We start from the raw sequence: 26,660 nt of genomic DNA, 5'->3' as shown, positions 1-26,660 counted from the left end.
TCTGGATCATTTTCTGCTTGATGTCTTTCCTGAGGACCTGAATAATGCAATATATTTAATAAATCTGCAGAGACTACATGGGGCTGGAGGGACTGAAGATGGACTGCACAATGGGATTAGAATTCGAAATTATCTTGAAGAAATGACCTGCAGAAAATAGAATGAAAATGAATAGGTCCAAGATTAAAGCCCTACACTTGTGCAAGGACGATCACCTAAAAAATACAGGTTGCAGGGGCCCCTGGCTACCTATCGGCTCTCCAAAAAGAAGCCTGGAGTTGTAGTGGGTCATGAGCTGAGCAGGACTCAACACAGTTGTGCTGTTTCAAAAAGGCAGACTCCATACCGGACTGTGTAAACAGGACTATAAGTTACCAGGCACAGGAAGGTTTTCACCTGCTCTAGTGAGCATTGTGAGGGCATCAGCTGGAGCATCATACCCAGCTTTAACCAGTGCTCTTCAAAAAGCGTGGAAACTAGTTCAGAACAATCCAATGGAGACCCACGTGAATGATTAGTGGTAGGAAACACAACCTGAGAGGAAAGCCCAAGAGAAACACACTTGCACAACCTAAACAACACAGAGAGAAGACAGAGGGTAAAGGAGCTATACATAGTAAATATTCTCAAAAAGATAAAAGGTCCCATGAAAAAAAGTAATGCCTTTTTTTGTTTTTTTTTTCAAATCCACAGGCTTAGATTCTAGCAAATTTTATAACTTCAGCATTAGGTAAAACTTTCTAGGGGTAAAGTAGTAGAGAGCTAGATTAGATTGTTTGTGAACAGGGAAATCACAGAATTTCCATCACTGGAGGTTTTTAGGAACAGATGAGACAGAAAACTGTCAAAATTCACCTAGAAATAGTTTTCCCTATTAGTAGGTAAAGTGAAGGGCTACATGACTATCTTTCTCATCATATGTTCAATTTTATGGAACTGTGCTGCATTTATAATTTAATTTTGATGAACTCCCTTTAGAGGGAGTTCATCACACAGAGGCCTAAATCTCACTTGTTTATCACTTCCTTTCTGTGGATTTTTAGTGTTAAAATGCATGACAGTCCTCCTTTGACTAGTGTACCTCTGTCCTCCTTAGGATTTGGAACTGTCCCACTTGCTTTCAGGTTTATAGTCCCTGCATTTTTGACGCCAATATTTTCCAGTGATCCTACCAAGAAAATCCTCTGAACTGGAAGTTCTGTTATTGCCCTTTCCATCCCTGCTGGGCACATTTTCCTGCCACTTGGAAACTCTTACACAGCAATGCTGGCCTTTAGGTCTTGCATTTTATTCCACGGATCAGCATTACTTTTCCCCATGTTGTCTGCACAGAATATAGCTCTACAGACTGTTTCAAGGGACACTAATTCTTAGCATCAGTCGTGACTATGTTACTCCTTTTACATGGTCAAACCTATTCTAACTGTGGTAAATAAAATCAGAAAAGATGACTTGCATCACCATTTCTATCCCTATGCTATCATTCCTAGACAGATGATCTTGAACAGGTATTTAAAAACAAGGGGTATTTTGAGACTAGATTAATGGTAAGCATATTCAAAATTTGAAAATGATGGGTGTTTTGCTTTCAAAATATAAAGAGAGTGATTAGAAGAATGAAGGGTGGTGGCAGGAGCACATGGTTTGAAAGCAAATTAACAGCACAGGGGCAGGTTTTGTTAATCTTTAAGATTTTCACTGGAGTAAGCTGCAAGGTAAGAAAGAGAATCAGGAGGACCTGGTGACTGAGAACAACTCCTCCTTTTTTCCTTAACCCCACTCTTCTTAGCAATTAATTCTTAGGGATTTTGACTTGTGCTCAATTTCCCTAGCAGCAGACTTCATATGTACTTGATTACTCACACAGGAGACAATTTAACCATGAAAACCTTGTATGTGAGGGATTAGCTGAGGGCAAAGTAGGGCTCTTAAACACTTAACATAAGTATAGCCATGACAGCAGAGTTTGATTAAATTGAAACATTTCACTTGGCAAAGTATAGATTTAATTCTAATAATTTGAAAGGTGTCAAAAAGGAAGGGGTACACATTTCACTCAGTGCATAGTGTCTGCACATCTGTCTCCCCGGGGGAACAGCAAACAAACCCTGCACAGAAAAAACCATAAACAATTACCCTCCTGTACATCATTCATCTTCTGGTACTTGCAATTGTTATGGACACATCTTCATGATTTCCACAAATCCTATTACACCTCATATAGAGAAATGAGGTTAGTGATACAAAGTTTTATTTGAAAAGCAGGACATGCTCTTTGTCTGCAGTAAGATAAAATATGCTCATAAAAGTGTTAGAAGTTCTCGTTTATCTCCTGTAGATATAAAAATAACTTATTTGTAATGTCATGCAAATGTTTTTCAAGATACTACTGCCATCTTTGTCGCATTGTAACAGTTTCTGCACTGACCATGCTTTTCATGCTTAATTTTTATGTTTACCATCAGTCATGCAATTCCAATGGACATATGATTTGATTTTTCTGCTACATAAACCAATTTTACATCAGTGTGGTTCCAGTAACTGAGGTTACTCACGCCATAGGAAAAGCACCAAGCCCTTCTAAATTTCCTTCAGTTTTTCTTTCCTAAAGTTCTTTGGCCAGGTTCTTCCCTGATTTAATTTTTCTCTGTTGTCTTCAGCACAGCTTTTTGACTTATTGTTTTAGCAAAATTTGCCCTTCATTGTTACAAGTTAACTTTTAAGTGAGGCAGTTAAAACTTCTGTTCTGTTTCACTGAACTCTTTCCTCTGGGTTGAACATTTTGGGCTCTCGTCCTGCCCTCATGGGCACCCATGTGCTTTGCTAAAATAATCTGTGTGAAATTGCAGGCCCAACTTGCAAGATAACTGCCTAAAAATAATCACCTTGAAATCAATGGACGGTCTTAAGAAACCTGGTTTATATGTTTTATGTGACGTGATAAATTACTGCTGCGCTGCATTAAGAGTGAGTGACTCAGGTGGATGGTATGAACTGCTTTATTCACCAGCTAAAAAATCTGTTCTCTTCTGCCTCACTTCTGCCTCGTAGAGAGGGCAAAAAAAGCAAAGTAGATTCCTGACTAGTTCTGACTCCTGTAACCCAGAGAACAGCCCCGCAGGTGTGTGCGGAGGCTGAGAAAGTGTGCAACCCTCACCCCTTTACAATTGCTCACAATTTAAAAGCCAGTCAGCAGCAGGAACAGGAAAAGAAAAGGTCACAAGAGGACAGTGTCCATGGCCAGCATCAGGTTTCAGAGTAGGAACCATAAGGGAGAAAATGAAAAACATTTGGTCTTAATTAAGGCACTTATCTGGAAAAATGAGGAACAGTTGAAAGCTGCAGAGTTAGGGCATTGAACAAACTTATTTTCTTGATTGCAAAGTAACCTTGCAGTAGCTTCTGCTACTGAGAATGAGGAAGGAAGAGGTTGGTAGAAACTACGTCTCCGAGGTCTACCCTGGAGCGTCGGCTTTATAGTGCAGTAGCGGCAATAAAGGCAGAGGAGGGAGGACAATAGGAAAGGGGTCTGGGAGAAAATGACATACATTGCTCAGAGCTTTGGCCCTCAACAGATAATGCTTTCACATCTCTGAAAATGTGTATTTCTCCTAGAAGTAGCTTTTCAGTTGTCACCTTATATTTTCTGCTAGAAAATTCACCTTGTCTTTATATGTAGTGTATAAATAGCCAGTAAATCTTGAGTTATATAAAATAACGTTGTGGATAATATGCACATATATTCACTTGTATTTATCTCATAAAAAAAAAAAAAGAAAGGTGATAAGGATAGCTGCACAAAATGAGGTGAGAGTAAGACAAGATTCTGGGGTACCTCCTACCCTCTGCAAGGCCTATCTATACTACAGCTTTAATGAGCTAAAGGCAGGGAGGGATATCTGACAGTTCCAGTCCTCTGCGTTTTGCACAGTACAACACTGCTGAAGAAGAAAATCGGGGGATTTCCTTACACTTGGTGGTCTGCTCATGCTTCAACATGGAAAGCACATCAGAAAAACTAGAGTTCCGGGCATCCCAGACAGGCAGACACTGAAAATGTTCAGCTTCAAAGGTTATCCTTTCATCTGCTGTAAACTGGCATAGTTGTTCCTCTGAGTAATGTAGTGCTGCTCAATATGGCAGTGGTATAAATTTACCCATTAGAAGCTGTATGCACATGTATGAGGTAATTGAATAAACAGGGATTCCAGCTAAATGAGAGTCAAACTGGATGTTGTGTGTCTAAATGCATGATTTCTTTTCTTCTTTAAGGCCAAAACAAAGACTAAGAAGAAATATATTCTGTACATTTGCAGAGGGTAGGGCAGATTTGCTACAAGACTGGGTAAACATGGCTTACACAAAGCTTTCTATGGAAAGACAGATTTCTAGCCCAGAATTCAGGAGAGAGTGATGCCCATGAGTAGGAAAAAGGAACACAGCTGTTTTTATTCTATATCAGCTGGTTTCTTCCTTGAGTCCTATTTAATGGAGAAAACTAATTTTCAGTATAATCAAATGAAAAGTTGGATATTAGACTTTTTATCCTGTTCTAGTTTCCATCTGAAATTTCTCAGCTTTACCAGTTTGAGGACCCCTATGGTCACAACCTTATCTGCTGAAATCTAGCTCCATTAAGAACGGAGTGATGCTGACTTATATTATATAGGGGTATGGCCCTCATTCCAGATATGTCTTCAGTTGAGTGTGGGGCCCAGATTCTCCGACACGTTTCTTCATATGCAGCTGTCTGGGCAAAACAGTTGCAAACTGTGCCTAGAAACCTGCTCAAGTACCTGATAGTAGCCTCCATCTATTTTGCATAAGTATAACACCTAAAGACAAGGTAGTGCAGAATCAAAAGCAACCTCTTGTTCCCTATCATGTTAGACAGGAAAAGCATGGAGCATGGTTGTCTACTGAGGTAAAAAAAATGTGTAATAACTTGATATTATTAAGAAAAATTAAATATAGCTCAATTTTTGATAGAAATACGTACTATTCAGTAAGTATATTTAGATGCTTGTGGGTCTCACATGAAAGTTCCCTTAAAATTACATTTTGTGGCAATTCTTTCTAAAAATGGCTGTGGTGTGCAGTACAGACTATAGTTTTTCCTTTGAAATATCTGTGTCTGCAGTGGTATGAAAATAAAATCCCACATCAAAGAATACAGTACATGCTAGCCCTGACCCACAGACAAAGGATATTTATGCAAGGGGCGCGTGGGTTTTTTTTCTAAGCAATGCTTTTCCATTTTGTTCTTTCTGAATTGCAAATATTTTTCTCTTGTCTTGTTTTCCCATCACTGGTGAAAAGTGTTCCCTTTCAATCGTAGCAGAGAACTGGAGAGCTGTGCCAAAAGTCCCAAACTTGCAATTGAAGAGTTGCTTTCACGGTTCGCTAGAAGTTGGTAGAGGTTATTCTGGTATCATTTAAGCCAGACTTATGCCGATGGAACATCTCTGGTCTTTTTGAATTCAGGGGAAAGACTGACTTGAAGAATGGCCAAATGAAATCACCTTACAGAGCAAGCATTGGAAATACCTTTGTTATTTATACATTTGACTTAAGCCAAGTGATCTAATTGTTCATGAATTTTGGTTAAGTACATCCCAACTGATGCCACTGAAGTCAACCGAGTTAATCTTGTTTTACACATGTGGGATTGGGATCAAGATGTGTCTGAAGACTTTTTGTGTTCATTAAACTGGAAGAAGTGAAACCACAGGTTCTTATTTACAGCTGAATAAGGATGTAAAGACAAGAGTAGATGTGAGAGAGGAATATTACAGTGAAGCCCTCTAAAATGTCCATACTATGGAGCAGTTTCTGTTGCTGCTGCCTCTGCCAGCCTGTGCAGTTACATGGCCTCTTTATGTTTCCTTTCCAAAAGCCTCATCAAGGAAGTTTCTGCCTTTTCTTATGTTACCTTGTTTACCTAGAATATCACCATGCAGGTTTTCCAGTCCTTTTTAGCTCTTGAAAGGGTTGGCAGCATTTTAATGTTTGTAAGTGGCATCTGTGTGGGACAGGTAGATGGGAACTCCTGCTTTTTAACCTCTACTGCTGTGTGAGGCAAATTGAGCCATATGTGTCAGGCAGTGATCATTACTGCCCTGCCATGCATGTGTGTAGACTGCTGCTGGGTCCCTGGGTTCAGTCCTGTCCTTCAGAAGTGGTACATTTAGTTCCATCTAGGAGTCACTGAACACAAACACCTAGAAGGCACCATCAGAGCAAATGAAGTGGAAAAGGTGCTCCCAAAAAACAGTGGACACAAATATCTCCCCTCTGCTTTCTGAAGAGATGCCAGTTCCTCCTGTGTATACACCTGGTAGAACAGCACTGCTCTGAGAAACATCTCAATCTTCCATGGCAACCAGCCCAGAAGCTGATCTGCCAGCCCTGACCTGCTTAACTACCAGCTGGCAGTAAGTGGGGGCAGCCTGCTTCCCAAAGAGCAAGAGCAACCTATTTCTTCTCCACTGTGGGCAACCTTCACACTGCTGCTCTGGTGCTGCAACTCTTAGGTGACTTCTAGGACACAGATTTCTTGGAAGTGTCCTTTGCCTTTCTGACAATCTGCTAGGAGGCCTGGTCACCTGAGTTTTGCTTCACCACCTATCCCAGGAGCCCCGCTAGCTGGCCGAGTCCTCAAGCGTGTCTCATATCACGTGCAGTGATTCCAGAAACACAGCTCTTCAGTCTTCATCTTCCTGCTCCTTGTCCATTAAGCATATTCCCATATCCCCAGCAGCCCTACGAAACTACGTGGCCAAATCCACCTGCCTGTGCCCGTGCCAAGGCATGTGTGCCCTGACAGACACGCTGTGGCACCCAGCAGCAGAAGTGGCACTGGCAAAATCATTAGATGCCAGCAGAATAACCATGGGAGTTGTTAGTTTTTAGTCCAATCCCTGAATTCCTGCAGTTTGTGGTAGGTGTCCTGGAATTGACTGTTAGAAAAAACACTACGGAATTGCTTCATGGAATAGTAAAGTATTCCTTGATACAGACATAGCGCTGTAGAGACTGCATGATTAACAATAAAAGCACCTTTGAGGAAAAAAAAAAAGGTGGTATGGGTGCACTTCTGCTTAATAAGGTTTAATTATTGCACTTTCAATAAATGAATAAACTAATCCAATGGACCAACCCCAAGTAGACATATCCATGAATATCCCACTGATGTTCCCCATGCCATACCCACTCTTTGCATCTTTCCTACCTATCATTTAGTAAAAAGGACTTTAATTTTGTACGCTTTATTCTTCAGCCTGTTACGACTAAGAGTACCCCTAAAATAACTTTCATTCTCTCTTCTGTAGAGAGAAAAGCTTTTACATTAAAAGTCAAAGCAGCCCTTCTCCCATATTCTTTTGTCTTGTGTATATTCTGGTGTCTTGAATTTTACCAACACAAATTGAGAGATATGATCTCTCTGCATGGGGGAGAGATGCAGTTATTTATACATAACATAGAACACGCTTTGGTATGTGTTCCTAGATAAATACACAAAAAAGACAACTACCAACTCAACAATATCTCTTGAAAAATTAACATCCTCAATGCAGTGACATTTTTCATTGTGCACCTTCATTTGGCTTAGTACGCTCTGCATGACAGCATCAGACAGTTACTAAACTTCAGCTTTTACTTCCTGTCCCTAGGTTGTTGGGTTTTTGTTTGTTTCTTTTTTGTTGTTGTTGTTTTTTATTTCAACATAATTCTGACTACATTTTCAAGTCTAAAGCACATAATTTATAAAAATATTAAGCAGACATTCACATACATTAGAACCTTTGTTTTCTTCTCAGATTCACCCACTTCATTATGTAGGACTACACTTATGTCTTCAAGGCTTGAGTGTCAATATCAATTAGTGATGTTTCAAATAACCTTTTTGTGTGACATCTGGGAAAAAAATGGTGGTAGCAAAATTTATACTTTCTCCTTTTTCCTTCCAGGTGTAAATCAAACTTTGACTTCCCCACACTCAGCCTGTCTTTCAGATGTGTAATTTATACCCATTACATTTCACCTCTAGATATGATGCTCTAACTCTCAGTTTCGTGTAACTTAAATTGTATAATATGCATGCTCATGAATTAAAAGATAGTTGTTGCTTTTCTTTAAAAGGAAATAAACAGCAGGATATATGTTATTATCAAAGAGAGCTTTACTGAATTATTCCTTTGACTATGGTATGAAACATCCAACTGTAAATCTCAGGAACTCAAATATGAACAAATGCAGTAATAAAACATTTTTCTGACCAAAGTTTCATCTATTCCAGTGTCCTATCTCCTAGAAGATACATAGGGAAGAGTATTACAAGAAAAGCATTTTTCAGTACTTCTTTAGAATACTGTCCCACCTTCCATAATTTGTGGTCCTGGGGCTACATAACCCAGAGCTCATTTTCTTGCATGTAAGAGACCTCCATGGATTTTGCACTTGTTCTCTGAAGCCAGGTAAATATCTGAATGCACCTGAAAGTGTAATCAATAGAAGAATACACAGTGAGCCAAATGAACTGGCAGTCTGTTGGATGCTGTTGGTAAGATGGCTTTACATGTTGACTGTAGTTCTTAACTGTTGTTGCATTTTTGCCCTCCTTCCTTGCACACTAAGTGAAAGAAGGTCCCTCCTATATACCTTACGATTGAAATACATCAGCTTTTAGATCTGCTCAGCACTCCGTCCTTCTCCAGTTCTTTTACTCCTTATGTTTCTACCGAGAAATTTAGCTACAGTTAATATATTTTGATATATATTATTATATTATTATTGTATCTATGAATATAAGATTATAATTAGAATATAACATAGTATGTGCTGTGTATATTATACTGTATTATATATAGTGCATTTGTCATTATTTGGCTAACACCTATCTTTAGCTTTACTTTATGACTGGAAATTCTAGCTAGATTGTTTATGCCAAACAAAATTGCTCTCCTCACTTACTTCCCAACAGGTCCTGCTGCTCTGGAACCTGGCGTGGGAGGAAGGAGCCATGGGAGACCTCATCTGGAGGTCCAACAAGTCCTCAGCATGGAAACAACCCCAGTAGCTTTCCAAATGAATGGATCCCCCTTACAACCTGGGTGCATCTATCATATAATGATCATGATGTGTCTCACTCCTTTGCTGTCCTCTCTACCAGAAATCATGAGATTACTGAGACCAAGCATTTCCTTTCATACCTCTTACATCTGCTAAGCAATTCAGTGAGTACATCTGATCTCCATTTGTGTTCTCGTTACTATGTGGACTATAACTGGTAGGAATTCCCTAGGATATCCTGCATTCTTCTTGTGACATATTTTGCCCTTTACTCAGGAGACAAATTACCAAAATGGTTCAGTTTCTTTCTATTCAGGACACAGATGTCTTGGCACAGGATTTGCATTGAAGAGTCATAGCTCAGTATTACCGGCCTTTTCCTTCCTCTCGCTGCTGGACTGCTCATGGCCAAGAGCTGGACTGTCACGGGCCCTGTAAGCTTCTTTTCTTAACCTGGCTGCTTAAGGAAAAGAGACATTTGCAACATTGTTTTACATCTGTATTTTTTTTCTGCCTGTCAGTGCCCTGCCACTAACACAGGAATCCACTGAGAAACTCCATCTGCATGAGCAGAGTCTTGAAGCAAATGATGTTCTCACTGGGTTTGCAGCAATAAGCAGGTAGGGGAGAACAGCGAGCTAAAACAGTGCCATTGTGGGGGATTATTGGACATCAATTGTGCTGTATTTTAAGTGGCAGCAGCTGGCTGATGAGCCAGCAAGCTCATAGTATCCTCGCTGTACTTGTGGTGTCCCTTGCGAAACTGGCAGCATCAGAATGGTCCTGAATGAGACTGAGGTGGACAAATGTATGGGAAATCAAGGTTCAGGAATGTTAAGACTTTTGGAAAAACTAATTTTCTTGCCTTGTGCTATCCTTTTAAGAACGTTCTGTTTATGGTTTTAAAGATAAAATCAGGTTTTGTGTTAGCAGAACTTTTCTATTTGACGATCTCAATGTTCTATGTGAGTATTAGATTATCGTCGCACATGGCTTCTGAAATTAGGCACCCACAGTATTTCAAGTAAAGCACGTAAACTGGCTTTGCTCATTTAAAGTATAGCTCAAGCTTTTCCTTGGTGGGCCTTATTCACTAACACTTCTTTTAATATACCTATGTACAAATAATACATGTGAAAAATAAAATAATAATACATATGTCAACTATGTAAAATACTCAGATAATAAACTATGAAAATTATTAGGCTTCTTCACCATTGATTAAAAATGATAATAGCTGTTTTCATATACATGTATGACATCAATCCCCAAAAGAGCAAATATGAAGAATAAATTTTGAATGCTTTTAAACATACAGTTTTTTTGGGGGATTTCAGAGGACAGCCTTTTGTTTAATTGTATTTCTGGTCTGTTGCCAGGCTGTCACTATTCCCTACAGCTGAATCTCAACATCAGAGGCTCTCCCCTGGAGCTGCATCTATAGACATTAAAGATTCAGAATCATTACATACCTTAAGCTAGGAGAGACAGGGGACTAGGTCCTAATTACAGCTCATGCCCATTCAAGGTTCCTTAAGCTTAATGCAGAAGCCTTGATGCAAATGAAAATCAGGTCCTCATTCACTTCAAAAGTACTCACAAAAAAGGTTAAAATTCTGTTTAACTTCCTCTTCTTATCAAAGTCTTGGAAAAAGAGCGCCTTTCACAAGTAGTGAGGCACTACATGTTTTATCTGAAGTCTGCCATTTAAAAAGGATGATTGATTTTTCCACATTAAGGGCAAAATAGCAGGAGATCTGCACCTCGCTGACTCTCATGCTCATACCTGCTAGCAACAGAGAAGCTCACTATTCAAATCAGAACGAGATTTCTGGGTTTTAACTGCAGGACTTGCAAGGCTCAGTTCCTTTGGCCTTGTCTTAAATGAAAAGCCACAAATTATTTCCCCATGCGACTTCAAGTTAGATCTTTGCCAAGGCCATGGGTCACTTGATTGCATCCAGAAGTCTACTCTAAACTTAGCTGGTGATGTGTTGATGTGATGAGGTTTCAGCACATGATATTCCATAGTGACCAAAACTGGTTCCCATGATTTTTTAATTCAGTTAGGGAATAGGAGTACATAAAATCTGAATGTAATTTCTGGCTACATTTTTCCAGAAATGCAAGCATTTATGCGGAACTTTGATTTCTTACTTTTATCTGCAGGACACAGAGTTATTCATGGAAACAAAACCCAAAACTGCCACGTAGACACACTGCTGTGAAAAAAAAAAAAGAATCACTAATTACATGTGGAGTAAGTGAATATGATAAAACCTCTTGGTAATAGAGGCCTGGCCACTGTGGGACAAGAGGTCACGCTTCACGTGCCAAGAATGACAGCGTGATGCTACAGGGGTTTGAGAACCAGTCGGAGAGTCAGTTCTCTAGTTCAGTGACCGCACTTCAGTCGGAACTGTGTAAACACAGAAGTCGACCAAATAAATTCAGATGTATTTATAGCTCCCTTGTGTAGTGAAGTACACTGAAGACAAGGGATGTAGAAATTACAGATTGCCAGTAATGGTACAAGAAAACAACGACAAACACAACTTTAAATATATATTATATAGAGCGGACAAGAAAAAAACAACCAACCAACCAACCATAGAAAAACTACTTTGCAGAGAGGACTGCTAATAGCTTGGTGACACTCAGCTTTTCCATACCAGGGTCCTTTTCCTATCTGTTTTTCCTCTAAGAGGAACCTCCATGTCTCCATCTTATTTAACATTGTGGGCAGAACAGATTGGCTGGGGTCCTCTGGGAAACCTGGCAATAACATTACGGCTTCTCTGCCTCAGTGCCTAACCGGAAAAGGAGAATATCGTTTTCTTGCTCACTGGGTATTATACAGAGAAAGTATTTGAATTATTTCTTTAAAATGAAAGAAAGGAAATACTAAGTAAGAACTGCTTTAAAGATATTAAAAAACTATTTTAAATTTCTTGAGGTTAAAATGAAGAAAATTCTTTGCAGTCCAGTCTCCCACACATCCCATTCCTATAGATTTTGCAGAGACCTATAGGATGATGTAAAACAAGTCCCAAAGCAACAAAGACGACAGCAATTTTCATTAAAACCACTGGTTTATCTTGTGATTCAAGAGCAATTCTCTGACCCTCAGCTCTGCATCCAGTGCTGCCTGTTTGCCGCCCATGGGCTCCCGGGGTGTCCTGTGCGAGCTGGATCCTGGGACAACCACCTGCAAGAGGGGAAGACCCAGTGAGCAAGTCCTCTGCATCATGGAGTGGAAACACATACCCCCTGATTACTGCACAAGCATATTGCAGAAACACAAAAATGAAGATTTTTAATGAGAACACGTAGCAAGCCATCTATAGTAGAAAGCTTGTAGTGTATCCTGGCCGTGGGTCGGATCACCAGGTGTGAAAAGGAGGGCTGTCCGCAGGATCCCTGCTCTGGCCCCTGCTATGAAGGGTCTCTGCGAGCTGGAATCTTCATTCAAAGGTTTATTTTTATGAAGGTTTATTTTTATTTTTATGATCTTCATCATCAGTGTAACACCTTCAGGAACAGACTCAAAATTCTAAGCAAAAATAACTTAACCCTTCAATCTCCGAAGCACAGCATTCTCTGTTGCTAGACAGCCTTTCTATAATAAGATACTACATACAGTGGTACAGTATATCCTGGATTGCAGTAACAAAGGCCATTCTATACTTTTGTTTTGAACAAGAAGCTGTATTTGATTTTTTTCAGGCTTCTACTATTTGTCCTTCTTTTCAGGCTTCACTGATAGTGCTACAGGAAGTTTCGTAGCAAATACCTTTTATTCCCCGGGATGCGTAGCAGCTGAGCTGGCTGATGGACTAACAACTCTGCACATTTTTCACGTTTCCTTAACTGCTTTTTAGGAACAGCTATTTTTATAAACCTTTTGTTACTTCTAAGTTGTCAAACCTTTATGGAAATTTCTTTCCAAATGAATACAACACAGTCTCTTCACTGCTTCTGAATCTTTATGTCCTTCCCGTTCAATCTTGCATTTATTTTCAGTTACCCCTTTGCTGTCTTTGTTTTGTTCGTGAAAGCTTATTTTTCTCATATTTTAAGCATAATTTCATTTTCTCTGTCCTCCCATTTAAAAAATATTTTTATTTATGTACTTGTATCTCTTGACATTTCCAAAAATATCTGCCTTTTTTTTTTTTTGTCTTCCCATTATTATAGTTCTTTGTCGAGTCTTTTTAGTCCACAGCAGTAGTAAAAAATATTTTGACACTGGGAGAAGTGAGTTTATGTCTTCCTGCTTGCAAGCCTGCAGATTTCCTTTCAGTCAGGCAGGTTTCCTTGGCTTCTCACTAAGAAAAACAGAAAAAGAGACAGAACCATGTGTTCTTGGCTTGTCATATTATTTTATTACTTTGAAGGACAGAGATCAACTTGTTTGGCATAAACTAAAAACTTAAGAACAAGCAGCTTGATTTTTTTTTAAATCATTTTTATTTGGCATCAGTCAAGTTTTTAATGTTGCTGAAATCTGTTGCTGTCTTTGAAAAATCAGTCATCCTAAGCTGGTACAAAATCAGTTCAAAGAGAGATTTTTCTTACTTTATGATTTCTTAGAAGCTTTTGAAAGTGTCACCTCAAAAGAAGGATAATAAATACTTAAAATATGTTCCTACTCTCTTCTATGAAGCAATCATAATAGATATAAGTTCTGGCCTTCCAAATATCACAACACAAAAGCTATGTTGAAAGAATATCAGGAAGTTGAGAAATCCTGAGAAGTCAAGAAATGCCAACCACAATTATTTTGGCTTTTGTGCACTTGTGTGTGATGATATTTGCTTTCTCTTTATGGCCAGGTAGGTGAGCAACCAGATGGACCTCTGCTGTTTTGGCTACGGGGCTGACCACTAGCAGTGAAGGGTTCTCATCTCCTGTGCAAATGAAGTTTTTCACCTTCAGTGTGCAAATACACATTATTGTAAGGGGAAATATGAAAATTAGGCACCTTGAATTCATTCCAGGATTTGGAGTGGGATGTATTCTTGTCTTCAAGACTATTCTGCCTGCTGTCCCTAAATTTGATCCTTCCTTATTCTACCTGCTCCTGCAAGACTATCTTCTCCCACTTCAGCAGACTGAAGTCTCTCACCTACTTCATTGACAGATCTTTGCCCAGTCATGGTCTTCTTGTGTCACCAGTTTTAAGATAAGATCGAAATTATTATCTGAAAACCTCTGTTGGGTGATCCCATAACCCAGGAGGTACCTGACCTCTGAAGAACTGGGATTCATCCATTTGAGGTAGTTGCCGTGAGCTCTTCTTACAGTCAGAGAAGTAACAGGAACTTCCAGGGCACCATTGATCCATCTGAGACTTTACAAGAGAAACTGCTGCCCAGACTTCTCTGACACCCATTCACTCTGAATTCTATGCAAAGGTGTTTCTCAGTAACACACTAACTGCCCTACCAATTGCTGGCAGCATTTGTTTCAGATTTTCTTCTCATGTTTTCTAAGCTGTATCTTCTTAGATTTGCCCTGTTCCTTGGATTTTTTCTCAAATTTATTTTACTTGCTTGTTCTGGTTAGTTGATTTGGATCTTGGCTTCTTTATTATCTTAATTGGCATTTCTCCTTTTTTTTTTTTTTTTTTTCCAAGAGCAGTGTTTCAGCGTTTTAAAGGTTTGACAGGTTAATGATGACAAAAAGGAATATACTTAAACCTCATTATATTTTTAAACTTCAAAGAGTTTTCCTCATATTTATTAATGTATCTTCACAACATTTAAGTCAGAATTATCGCTGCTGTTTCAAAGCTAGGGGAACCGAGGTGCAGACATTAAAGCCTAACCATCTTATTAACAGGTACAAATAGCCAGCAGGAGGCCTAATCTGTGGGAAGCAGGAGAAGTCTGGTACTTAGAGGTTTTTCAAAGCTTGTGTTTGGTGTGGTCCAAGTTCCCCAAACCCTTCAAGTCTGTGCTCTGGTGACATGAATTTAAATATGCTCATCATCTTTAAAATACCATAGTATTCTCAAAGGTGGCTGTAGTACTCCAGACTTCACTATCTAAACCAAAACTAACCTAAACTATTCCCTACCTGGTCTAAACCAAACAAGTACTCTGCAGTAATGCCTTCACCCCTTTATTACATGTATTGGCATTTACGCTTGCGCTGATATACGGCAAAAGCATTACTTTGCAAACATCTACTACATTTCTAAATATCAAGAAAATTGATGTGGGCTCTCACAGTATGATTTTTTTTAGCCAGCTTATTACCCTAAACTATGAATTCTAAGCAGTGCATGTTGATACTGTACATCATAAAATTCTTAATCATGTAGGTATACTCTCCAGTTTATGTGATAATCCACTACCACTTAAAATTTACAAATGACAGAGAATATTCTCTACAGAGCATTTATTCTAAATCATTAGTAGCACAATTTTTAAAACAGTATCTCTGTCCATTGCAGGTTGTAAACAGATCAAGTAATATCTCCATGAGGTATCATAGCTTCCATTTTTTTTGTTGTATTAATTGTTTGTTGGTTACTAGGTTCTGTTTACTTTCAGGTTTAAGTGTAAACTCATTCTATTACTTTGCTTTTAAGAAAAACTCATTCACAAAGGCCTCTAAAATAGAATTGAGGTCACTGATACACTTTTCCATAAAATATTCAACAAACGGTGCTTCAGAATATCATAACTTAGGATGCTGAGGCACTAATCCACACAAAATATTGTTTTCAACAAGTTACAATGTATTATTTTTCCCAGTATTGTTTTAAAATGATATTCCAGATTGACATCAATTACTGCTGCTGCAAAGTTTCTACAGTTTATCGAGAAGTGAGGTTTGAGGAAAATTAATACACTCTCTATTAGAAATAAATGATCTTTTCTGTGAACACAGAAAACAGTTTATAATGGAAGTTTACATTGTCATCAGATCTCCTTTCTTTTTCACCAGCAACAGATAAATCCATTGTAGTATTTTATTATACTTTTAAATGAAAACTAATAGCTGGTAAAGGCACAAACACATTTGCACATCAGAATGAATATTTTGTGTCTCTCCAAGTGGCACATAATATATCAAGAACCATCATATGCTAATTATGCCTCATTTGTGGTTCAGAAAGGCAGTACACATACTGAATATAGCAATGGGTTTGCTTAAGCAACAGTTAAGACCTGTGTGACTTCAAAAGGAATTACAATTATTTAAGACCATTTGGAGGATTCACTTTCAAATTAGTGGTATTTTATAGGTTCTGTAACTGCAAAACAGTTCAGCTTTAGCAGGCACAAAAAGGTGGAGAATACGTATGTTTGCTTTTAAACTTCAGTTTCTGTTGAAATTGTAAATGACTTTAAAATGAAAAATTCTGAAGTACAGGAACAGTTATTTCACATATAGAGCCTCCAAGTGGAACACGTGTTAGAAGGACAGTATCCTATCATAAATGTACCTCAGTTCTGAAATGACTTTGAGCCAATCTGTCTGTTTTATCACCACACATGCCATTTGCCAAGATGAAGTTACTGTATTTAGAAAATTGTGTTTACGTTCAAAATAACTACTACTTATTCAAATAGAGCCTAAACTTTTAATTTCTTTTTATTGTTTGGCTACACTGGAAAAACAGTTCTCAGGACCAAAAGTCAGGATAACTGCTTCCTTAGCTGTCATTTTGCAGTGAGCTGCAGAAACAGATTTTCAGGAAACTGCACATATATTTTAAATATATTTCTAACTGTTAGCATATTGTGTGAACCTACACAGTTCAAATTTCAGCCTTAGGTACATGTAAAGAATTGTGGATATTTAGAAGGCATTCCATATGCCTTGTATCTTCTCCCACGTTGATGTTTTTGACATTTTTGGTGCTTTTAGACTTAATACTACATCAGCATCATGATTCTAAGCACATGACAGGAAAAGACATCAGAATTAAATGCTCAGCCTAACCCCACTGTCCCCGTTTCCCTTGTCCCTACTTCCCAGGAGCTGTGCCAATGCTACCTCAGATTCTTTATTCCAGCAGTGGCTGGGGGTTCCCCATTGTCCCCTTTTTCCAGCAAAGGGCTACAGCACAACAGAACAGCTGTGCTGGGTGTGGGTTCACAGGAGATGGGGCTGTCCTGGCAGAGTACATGCAACAGATGAGGCTGTGAAGATGAAGAAAGTCCTGTGATACAGGACAAGGATCAGCTGTGTTGAAGAAGAGATGGTTAAAAGAAGGAAAAACAAAAAAAAAGTTCATTTTTTTCCCCCCCCCGAAATGTTATGTTCCCTCCTCTTTTCTCACCTGTGCATGCTACGCTTCCCCTCTTTCTTCTGCACCTTCTCATCTCCCTCCTCCCCAACTTGCTTCTCCCTTCAGCCTTCCCTTAAACCCCGTATTATCCTATTTCTGTCACATTTTCATTCTTCTTCTTCCATAGAATCATTTAGGTTGGAAAAGACCCTTGAAATCATCAAGTCCAACCATGAACCCAACACTGCTAAGTCTACCACTAAACCATGTCCCTAAGCACCACGTCTACACATCTTTTAAATACCTCCAAAGATAGTGACTCAAGCACTTCCCTGGGCAGCCTGTTCCAATGCCTGACAACCCTTTTGGTGGAGAAATTTTTCCTAATATCCAATTTAAACCTCCCCTGGTGCAACTTGAGGCCATTTCCTCTTGTCCTATCACTTCTTACTTGGGAAACGAGACCAACACCCATATGGACACACTGGTGGCTCATATTCAGCTGGCTGTTGACCGACATCTCCAGGTCCTTTTCCACCAGGCAGTTTTCCAGCCATTCTCCCAGAAGCCTGTAGCACTGCCTGGGGTTGTTGTGACCCACATGCAGGACCCGGCACTTGGCCTTGTTGAACCTCATACAACTGGCCTCAGCCCAACAATCCAGCCAGTCCAGATCCCTCTGTAGAGCCTTCCTACCCTCCAGGAGATCAACAGCAGATCAACACCCACACCCAGCTTGGTATTGTCTGCAAACTTACTGAGGGTGCACTCAATCCTCTCATCCAGGTCATTGATAAAGAGATTAACAGGACTGGCCCCAATACTGGGCTCTGGGGAACACCACTTGTGACCTGCTGCCAACTGGATTTAACTCCACACTCTTTGAGCCCGGCCCTCCAGCCAGTTCTTTACCCAGCAAAGAGTACACCTGTCCAAGCCATCAGCTGCTAGTTTCTCCAGTAGAATGCTGTGAGAAACAGTGTCAAAGGCTTTACTGAAGTCTACACAATATCCACAGCCTTTCCCTCATCCACTAAGCAGGTCACCTTGTCATAGGAGATCAGGTTGGTCAGGCAGGACCTGCCTTTCATAAACCCGTGCTGACTGGGCCTGACCACTTGGTTGTCCTGTACATGCCATGTGATGGCATTCAAGATGATCTGTTCCATAGTATCAAATGTAAACTTGCCCTGGTGCAACTTGAGGCCGTTTCCTTTTGTCCTGTCACTTGGGAGAAGAGACCGACACTCTCCATGTTACAACCTCCCTTCAGGTAGTTGTAGACAGCAATAAGGTCTCCCTCAGCCTCCTTTTCTCCAGGCTGAACAGCCCCAGTCCCCTCAGCTGCTCCTCATCACACTTGTGCTCCAGGTCCCTCAGCAGCTTCATCACCCTCCTCTGGACTCCATCCAGCACCTCAGTGTCTTTCCCATAGTGAGGGACCCAAAACTGAACACAGGATTCAAGGTGTGGCCTCACCAGTGCTGAGCACAGGGGGGCAATTGCAGCCCTAGTCCTGCTGGCCACACTGTTTCTGACACAAGCCAGGATGCTGTTGGCCTTTTTGTCCACCTGTGCATACTGCTGGCTCATGTTCAGCCCTGTGCTCCCCTCTGATCTGGCGCTTGCAGCTCCCTCACTTCCACTTCCCAGACCAGTTCCTGTACTTCCCATGGGCTTCTCTATCCAGCCTCCCCGAAACCCCCAGTCTCCCCATCCCCAGCCCACAGCACGGTGACCGTCTGTTCCGGGGCCGGCTGGGGGCCCAGCTCCCGCACACCAGCGGCTACCTGGGAAGGGAACGCAGCCCTTGGAGCACAGGGGAGCCCCCACGGAACCCCGCACCCTGGAACCCCGCACGCCGGGCTGAGCCCCGGACGCGGCCAAAAGCGCAAGCGCCGCCGTTTTCCCGCCAACACCGTGTCCCGGCGGCGCTGCGCCTGAGCGGGGCGGGCGGGGCCTTCCCGAGGGGCGTGGCGCCACATCGCACCGTTGCCGTGACGTCACGGCGGCATGACGCAGGCACGCAGAGGGGCGCGCTCGTAAGTTCCCTTCCCCCTGGGCGGTGGGGCTGTGGCCCGGGCGGGCGGTGCCGGGGAGGGCGCGGCTGCGCTCGCTTCCGCCGCCCCGGGCCCAGGAGCCGGGCGAGGGGGCTGGGGGTGCTCCGCTGAGCGGCCGGGAAGGAGGAGGTGGCGGGCCAGCGGCTCCCGACCCCAGCGAGCCCGAGGGGTCTGTGTGCGGGCCGTTCCGCCGGGGCTCCGCGCTGCTGGGCTCGCCCAGTCAAGGGCAGGCGTGTCCCGGGTCCGCCGTTTAGCCGGCGCAGGGGGGTTCGCCGGCTGCGTGCGGGGCCCGCTCGCCTCCCGCCGCCGAGTCCGGGAGCAGCCTGCGAGGCCTCTGCAGCGCTCGGGGCCCTGCCCGGCGCTGGGCGAGCGCACCGGGAACGCCACCCGAGCCTCCTGCGGGAGGTGGCGTCTGCCCCGCGAACACAGGAGCAGCGGTGGTTATAACTGACCGCAGCTGTCAGACGTGATGTCGTAATAAAGATGCGCAGAAGGGATTCTGCAAGTCACGAAAGTTACTTACGCAGTTCACTTCCACTTTTCTTAGTACACGTGGCCGTAAAATGTTGGATAGGTGAGGAAGGGCAGTGGATTCCCTCGGGCTTGGCTGAGATGTGGCAGCATTCAGGTCACAGAATCCTCTGCCAGCCCAAGTCAGAGCTGTGCACCTGGTTCTTGACACGGAGACCGAGTGCTGGTGCACAGACCTTGCCACTGCTTCCATAAAAGCACAAATACCAGGTACAGCCCGCTGGGCTCTTTGGGGCTTGGCAGGAGCCTGAGAGCCAAAGGGTTTTTGTTCTGCAGCTGCAGGAATGAATGCAATAAATGGGTATGATGTTTATACATAACTGGTGCTGAGGCCTACTGGTTTATCAATTCTGTAGAACTTTTTATATTGGTAATAATGAAATAAATAATATATATCCCAAGTTCCAAGTGATCTGGTGTGGCTGGCATTGGTAAAATGAGGAAGGAAGTGTTTGAAAGCAGTGTAAAAGGGTTGTGTAGGGACTACAGTGGTGTCTGAAGGGTGGTGAATTTAGAGCAGTGTGAGAGACCGGCTTGTTCCAGTTTGTTATGTCCAGAAGTCCTGCTTTGCTAAAACACTTACCAGGTTCCATACCTGCATTAAAATCGTCATTATACTTCTTACCATTTATTGGGAGTCTTTTGCTCTTCTATTTGTACTGTCTAGTGTTAAGTTCCTTTCTTTTTCTCCATGTTAAAGATATCTTGTTGAGGTCCTTAAATGCTATGTAGTTCAGCAGGCTTAGTTTAGAAATTATAGTCTTGAATTTTCTTGTACCGATTTATTTGAACCTGGAATAGGCCATTAAAATGGTCTTTCATATTATTCCATTATAAAAAGAAAAGAGAAGGGTAACATAAGGTAAATACACAGCTCAATTGAATCATGGTAGTTTTCGTGTGCAGGTTTTGTTGTTGGTTTGTTTGTTTTGGTTGTGGGTTTTTTTGGTTTTTTTTGTTTTTTTCCTTCTTCACAGGACCATTCAGCAACCAAAGCACTGAGCTGCTGCTTTCATTTTTTCTTAAATCTAACCTTGTTGTAGGTAGTTATTTTTAGTACTGGTTTAAATTATTTTTTTTAAAAGTTATTTTTATGCAAAGCAAAATACGTATTTCAGGGATGAGTGCATATTTTTTTTGCCTCAGTAGCTGGAACAGGATTTTTTCAAACTGTCAAAAATCAGAAAGGAAAAGGAAGAAAAAAAAGCTTATGACAGTTATGGTGTGTGTTTAAAATATTTTTTGTGATGATCTGGTATAATGCTCTTAGTGTTTAATTAAAAATATTCTTGCGAAATGTTAACTCGAGGATCAGAAGAAAACTAGCACTACATTATGGTTCAAATGATTTTAACTTTTGGGCAGGCAGTGAGAGTAGGATTTTGGGGTAGCTAAAATTTTGTACCTAAATTTTTTGGAAGCGTTCATGAAGGAAAAACTAGTTTCCTATGTATCCTCTACATCTCATTTGTGAGAATATCAGAACTAGCCATGACAGGGCCAGCATATGATGAGGTATTTCTGACTTATGTGAAACTCTAGATAAATGTCGTGATTTTCATACATATTAATATATGTTTCTGATGTACAGGTTCAATGATTATGCTGCATTAGACAGAAGTAGTGGTGTTCATCTGTGACTTGGGTTGTTCTGAAGATATTAATGTGCAGAGGTAATATGTTATTTATGGAAGTGGTTTAATGTTTTAAATGTTCATATGAAACTGGTGGTGGTTTCATGTATTCGTTTGCATATAATGGGGTAAACGTCAGGTCAAAATGAAATGGTCAAGGTACAACTTTGATCTGAAGTTGGCTGAAAATTTTACTCCAGTTACAATTATAGAAACTTACAGAGTTTTAGAAGTATGTGGTCAAATCAGGAATGTGTGAACTTTGCCAGTTATTTTAGCAATATTTATTCAAATATTTATTATTGCAATTTCTAATCTTGAAGTACTGTTAATGTATAGTAAACCTCAGAGGAGATGCTGTTGCATTGAGGTAAACATGTTTTAATAGAATTCTTGTTTATTGACCACTTTTTAAAATGTATGTCTTTGTTTTGTATTTAATATGATTTTTTATCCTTTGCTAAATACATCTCCTGGGATATTGAGACTTTCTGTTTTTTATTTTCCTTGAAACAGGAATTAAGATGGATGAAATATTTTATTTGCCATAGCAGCACCAGGATGTATTAGGTAGGTATGTTAAAAGAATATGGTTAATATTCTTGTACAATATTTTAGTTTTTGATTCTATGTTGGTCTGAACAAGAAGAAATGACATACGGTAAGCTAGGTAATCTTTCCAGTGGCAGATGTAGGTAGCCTTCCTGCTTTTGATTGTGGTAAACTGCTACGTGTTCCGCACAGGTTCCATGAGGAGATGCAGACAGCCTTAGGTAGCTGATGCATTTTAATTTTGCATCCTTGAATGCGATTTTTTTAGTGTGTCCTTTCCCTAAGGTTTGTATGCTTTTTCTTTTGTAAACTAGACTGAGAAAACACCACAAAGTGGTTTGGAATCGTGTTTTCAGTGTCCTGGTTAAATGTGATCACAGAAGAAAAAAATTCAGTTGCCATCTCTGTACTTCCTACGTAGACAGATTTGGTTCCGAGTTGCTGTCTGTTTGTTTGTTATTTTAAAATTCTTTAATGTCTTTGAGGGTGTACTCCAATGGGAGTGTACTCCAACAAAACAAATTGTTTTCAGAATTTCCATAAAAGATATTAGTGATTCAACATCAGTAAAAGATGTTTTGATGCTCATCCTAATCTGTGCTTAAGTTAAGATTTTGTCCTTATTTGCTTAGACTTAATGCTTCATGTTTATCATCATAATTCACTTATGGATCCAGAACATGTTTTTACTGAAAAATGTATATTTTTTAAATCAAAATAACGAACATATATTTTTACAAGAATAACATTGGTAAATAAGAGAACAGCAATGCTTGAATAATTGTTGAGCACTTTCTTATGATTTGCATCTTATTGTTACCACAGTTGAATGAAATGCAAACTTCCTCACAATGTGATTGATTAAGAAGAATATGTATGATGTAGATTCTTAATGATTTTTTTTTCTAAATTTTGTTAAGAAAAAGTGATAAGTTTTTGATTCTGTGCTTTTTCTTACTGGTGTAACAAAGAGATTCTTACTGTCAGCTTAAAATGACATTTGGAGAAGGCTGTCTTCTTGGTGTTATATTTGCTCCGTGTTACTATTGGTCTTGTCACCCGTCATGAAGACACACAGGAGAGCTGTATAAACTATCCTGTTCTTCATGTGATACCTGCTGATTAAGTGTGTCTTTGGCTTATTATAGTACTATGTTTGTAGGTATTGGTTTGTCCTTAATAAGCTGATTAAACCTAGTGTAAGTAGTATTCAAGCAGTATTTTTTAAAGGACTGATTTCATGGGTATTTATAGTGTAATTAAATGTTGTAGGAAATGTTATCACGGTTTGTGGAGCAATACATCTTAATTTGATAATTCATCCTAATTAATATCAAAAATGTAATCAAAGCACCATAAATCTGTGGTAGAACTGTACTGTGTATTAAACAAGGATATGATAGTGCGTAAATTAACTGAAGGTTGAAATGTCTGTCAGAAGTACTTAATGGTTTTACTGACCCAAAAGCAGAAACCAAACCAAGCCTTTAAAGGTGTGTCATCTTTTTGGTGCATTATTTATACATCGCAAGGGACAATTGGAATGGACTCTTCTCTTCTGAGGACCCTTCCCTAGAGGCAACATTCCGAAAATTATGCGTAGCAGCGAACTACAGCTTAGGCCAGTGTGATTTCTGTTGCACCCACGCTTCTTTGCCACTTCATTTTTTTATGTGCTTGTTTGTGGTTCTTTTGAATGAACCATAGAAAATAGGGATGTACCTGTTACTGATTTGTATAGTTCTGAGCACACTGCCATCTTCTGTGTGTAACTGATTTGAAATAGTAACAATACAAAACTTAAGCTTGTGGGTTTTTTTGTAGCCATCCTTGACTGGTTAGCCTCCCTAAGTGAGGTTTCAGTCTGTGAGTTCCTGTAATCTCACATTTATGTCAGGCTGCTGTTTCAATGAAGTAGGGCTGCAGACACCAAGACATGAGCTTGTGGCAGTTCTTGCTCTTGTTCAGCTCCATCAAAACAGATGTTCAATAAACAGGGTAGATCAATATGTTTTGGGACCCAAGACAGTGAAGTTTAAATATTGGCATGCAGTCCAACATCAGTCACTTCTAATGATATGCACTGTCCTAAGGTCAAAGTGTATGGACCCCCAAAATACTGTTACGGAATCAGAAGGGATCGGTCTATAAAAACCTCCATAGTTCCGCTTTGTACATAAGCCTGCTCTGTGTATGATGAATCAAGCACTTTTAAGTTTTCAGTCTTACTAGTAAAATGTCCTAGATTAATAATACGGATGCTCAGGGGTTTTTTTATAGCTTTTGTCATCAACAAATTTTGAGGCTTTACTGAAGAAGGAAAATGAATTGGTATTGGATTAGAAAGAGGGGACTGTTCTGTATTACAGAACTGAAACTGAGACCACCCAAATGCCTTCAGCTGGTTTTTGTTATTTTCACAAATAGTTTGTTCTTTTAGGAAAGTGTTTAAGAACGGAGAGCTGAGTCAATCGTTTTATTATGTTTTTGTCTAAATGGCGATATTAAGCAAACTTTACAATACTGTTCATGATTGAGAAAAAGAACAAAACCTTAGACTTTTGATTTTCTTTTTTTAGCTTCCAGAGAAAAAAATAATGATAGGTAGTTGTGGTTTCAGATCTTCAAGTGCACCTTTTACTTGGCAATTTTTGTCTAGTTTTGGCTGGATATGTACCCCTTAAGTGTCAATATAGTATCTGTCATATTTTAGGGTATTTCAGTAAGTTAATTCAGGGATGTCATATGTTTTCCATAGTTCTTATAGGATAAGTGTCTTCCGTATATACATATGTATTAAGTTTTCTATTAAAGTTTCAATTTTTGAAAGAGCAGGTGTGCTGTGTTGCATTACAGACTTGTTCTTACACCGAAGCATACTTGATGCCTCATTGAAGACCTAAAGGTAAAGAGTCCACATATCTGCAGTTTAGGGCAGTTACCTTTGCTTAGTCTGTGTTCATGTTGTAAACCAGTGATTTTCTTGCTGGGAAGATACTCTGATGAGCATATGACAAAGATTTGTGGACTGTAATGTGTGAGATGCAAGGAAGAAATTACACTGAAGGACAAAAAAGCAAAGACTACCTGGCCTGAAATGATAAGTCTTCACATGTTCATTGTGTCACATGTTCCAGGTTGGGGGCTGTGTGTTAAGAATCTTGCTTCTGAGAGCTATTTTGGCTTCTGATATCAGTGTTTGCACTTGCAATCAGAGTAAACAAAGTGTTATGGAGAACAGCATGGGAAATAAATTGTCATGGTTAAAATCAGTATCTTACTGTCATATAGCATGCCATCAGAGTGTATGCAGTGCTGGATGCCTCCTCTAAAAAGGAAGATGTAGAGAACAGGAGATTTGGATACAAGGGTAAAAGAATGGTCTACAAGGATGGGGATTTGCTTGTATAAAGAGAAATTGGAAAAAAGAAAGTTAGATTGTTTAGCCTTTGAAAGGCAATGAATATGATGAAGTATAACACAAGTACACAGAATGATGAATGGGTTGAGAAAAGTAACTCAAAAGCTTTTGTTCTGTTGGTTCATACTATAAGAGTAAGGGGACATTCTGTGAAATTAGGGTGGCAAATTGAGAAAGGAAACTTGAGAAAGGATATATTTGTTAATAAATGGTTAAGACAGTGAGCTCTTCCGTCTAGGGGTAGTTTTAATTTAGGAGAATTCTAGTAGAAATTGGATAATTTAGAGTGCAAGAATGTTTACAAAGGCTCAGGTTACCTTTTTACCCTGAAAGAATATAACTCCTCAGGTTTTGTCATTTATAAGATTATTTTTTTCCATCATGATTTTTTCTAAAGCTAAAAACTATGTATTGATGGTGAGAATAAGAGAGTTAAATCTGTCCCTAGTTTGTTTACAGGAGAAGTGGTTATAGTGTCTCACTAATTTGTCTGCTCTCTGTCTCGGTATTAGGTCATATCTAGGTGAAATACCTGCTGGGTAGTATGTCTAGTTCTCTTGGTAGTATCCACTGATTAACTTTGTTTTTCTTGTAAGTGGGGGCATTGAGAAAGAAGTTTTGGGGAGCAACATTGGGTTCCTCGTCATCTTAGAGAGAAATTAGGTAGAGCAGTTGTTTTTGTGACTTGCCCCTCGTGACACCCTGTTCTGTTCAGCTTCGTTTTTTCTGTTTCCTGGCTCATGCATTGAGTAGGTGTTCCTGCAGCAGTTAATCTAAGTCAGTGCATGAGCTTGTTCTGTACCTAGAGCGATGGAATATTTAGGGAGGGAGAGATGAGCTACCGCTGGCCTTCTGTGTCACCCAGCCAACTTCCAGCAAGTATGTAAAAAGTCATAAAAAATAGCAGCGGGTGTATGTTAATTAAATGAGCATGCTTGTCGCTCTGCCAGCCTTTCCTCTTGGCATGGTTCAAGTCCTAGAAACTGTGTTTGCTTTCAGCCTCTATCAAACTCAAATACGAAACTCTGTGATAAAAGCATCAAAAGCAGCGTTCAGCAGGAAAAGGCTACAGAATGAGCTTTTGCTCGCTCCCACTGAAATGTCCTTTTCACTCCATTTAATGGAGGCTGCAGTTTTTACTT

The 26,660-nt window shown here is 40.1% G+C and overlaps 2 protein-coding genes across 14 annotated transcripts in view; one reads left to right on the top strand and one right to left on the bottom strand.

The window, feature by feature from the left end:
* LOC309435879 (uncharacterized protein) overlaps positions 1-20,524 on the bottom strand; it is a gene marked incomplete at its 5' end in the record, with an annotated part of 32,968 nt that extends 12,444 nt beyond the window's left edge. The window contains 4 exons of the mRNA XM_082044621.1: positions 8,381-8,495; positions 12,197-12,280; positions 19,111-19,591; positions 20,495-20,524. Of these exons, the coding sequence (XP_081900747.1) occupies positions 8,381-8,495; positions 12,197-12,280; positions 19,111-19,591; positions 20,495-20,524 (710 nt within the window). The remainder of the gene's footprint in view (positions 1-8,380; positions 8,496-12,196; positions 12,281-19,110; positions 19,592-20,494) is intronic.
* ZNF438 (zinc finger protein 438) overlaps positions 19,303-26,660 on the top strand; it is a 55,807-nt gene continuing 48,449 nt past the window's right edge. For 11 of the 13 annotated variants that reach the window (XR_014183478.1, XM_082046919.1, XM_082046923.1 and 8 more), the window contains exons 1-3: positions 19,303-19,362; positions 21,503-21,584; positions 22,062-22,115. The gene's annotated coding sequence lies outside the window, so the exon portion shown is untranslated. Of the gene's footprint in view, positions 19,363-19,385; positions 20,122-21,502; positions 21,585-22,061; positions 22,120-26,660 lie in introns of those variants that run through there. The other 2 variants (XM_082046921.1, XM_082046920.1) reach the window with 2 other exon arrangements.

Source organism: Streptopelia decaocto, assembly GCF_964273445.1.
Source record: "Streptopelia decaocto genome assembly, chromosome: 2".
In the NCBI taxonomy this organism is placed as follows: Eukaryota; Metazoa; Chordata; class Aves; order Columbiformes; family Columbidae; genus Streptopelia; species Streptopelia decaocto.
The sequence above is the reverse complement of the archived record's forward strand: the minus strand, read 5'-3'. Positions and strand labels throughout refer to the sequence as shown.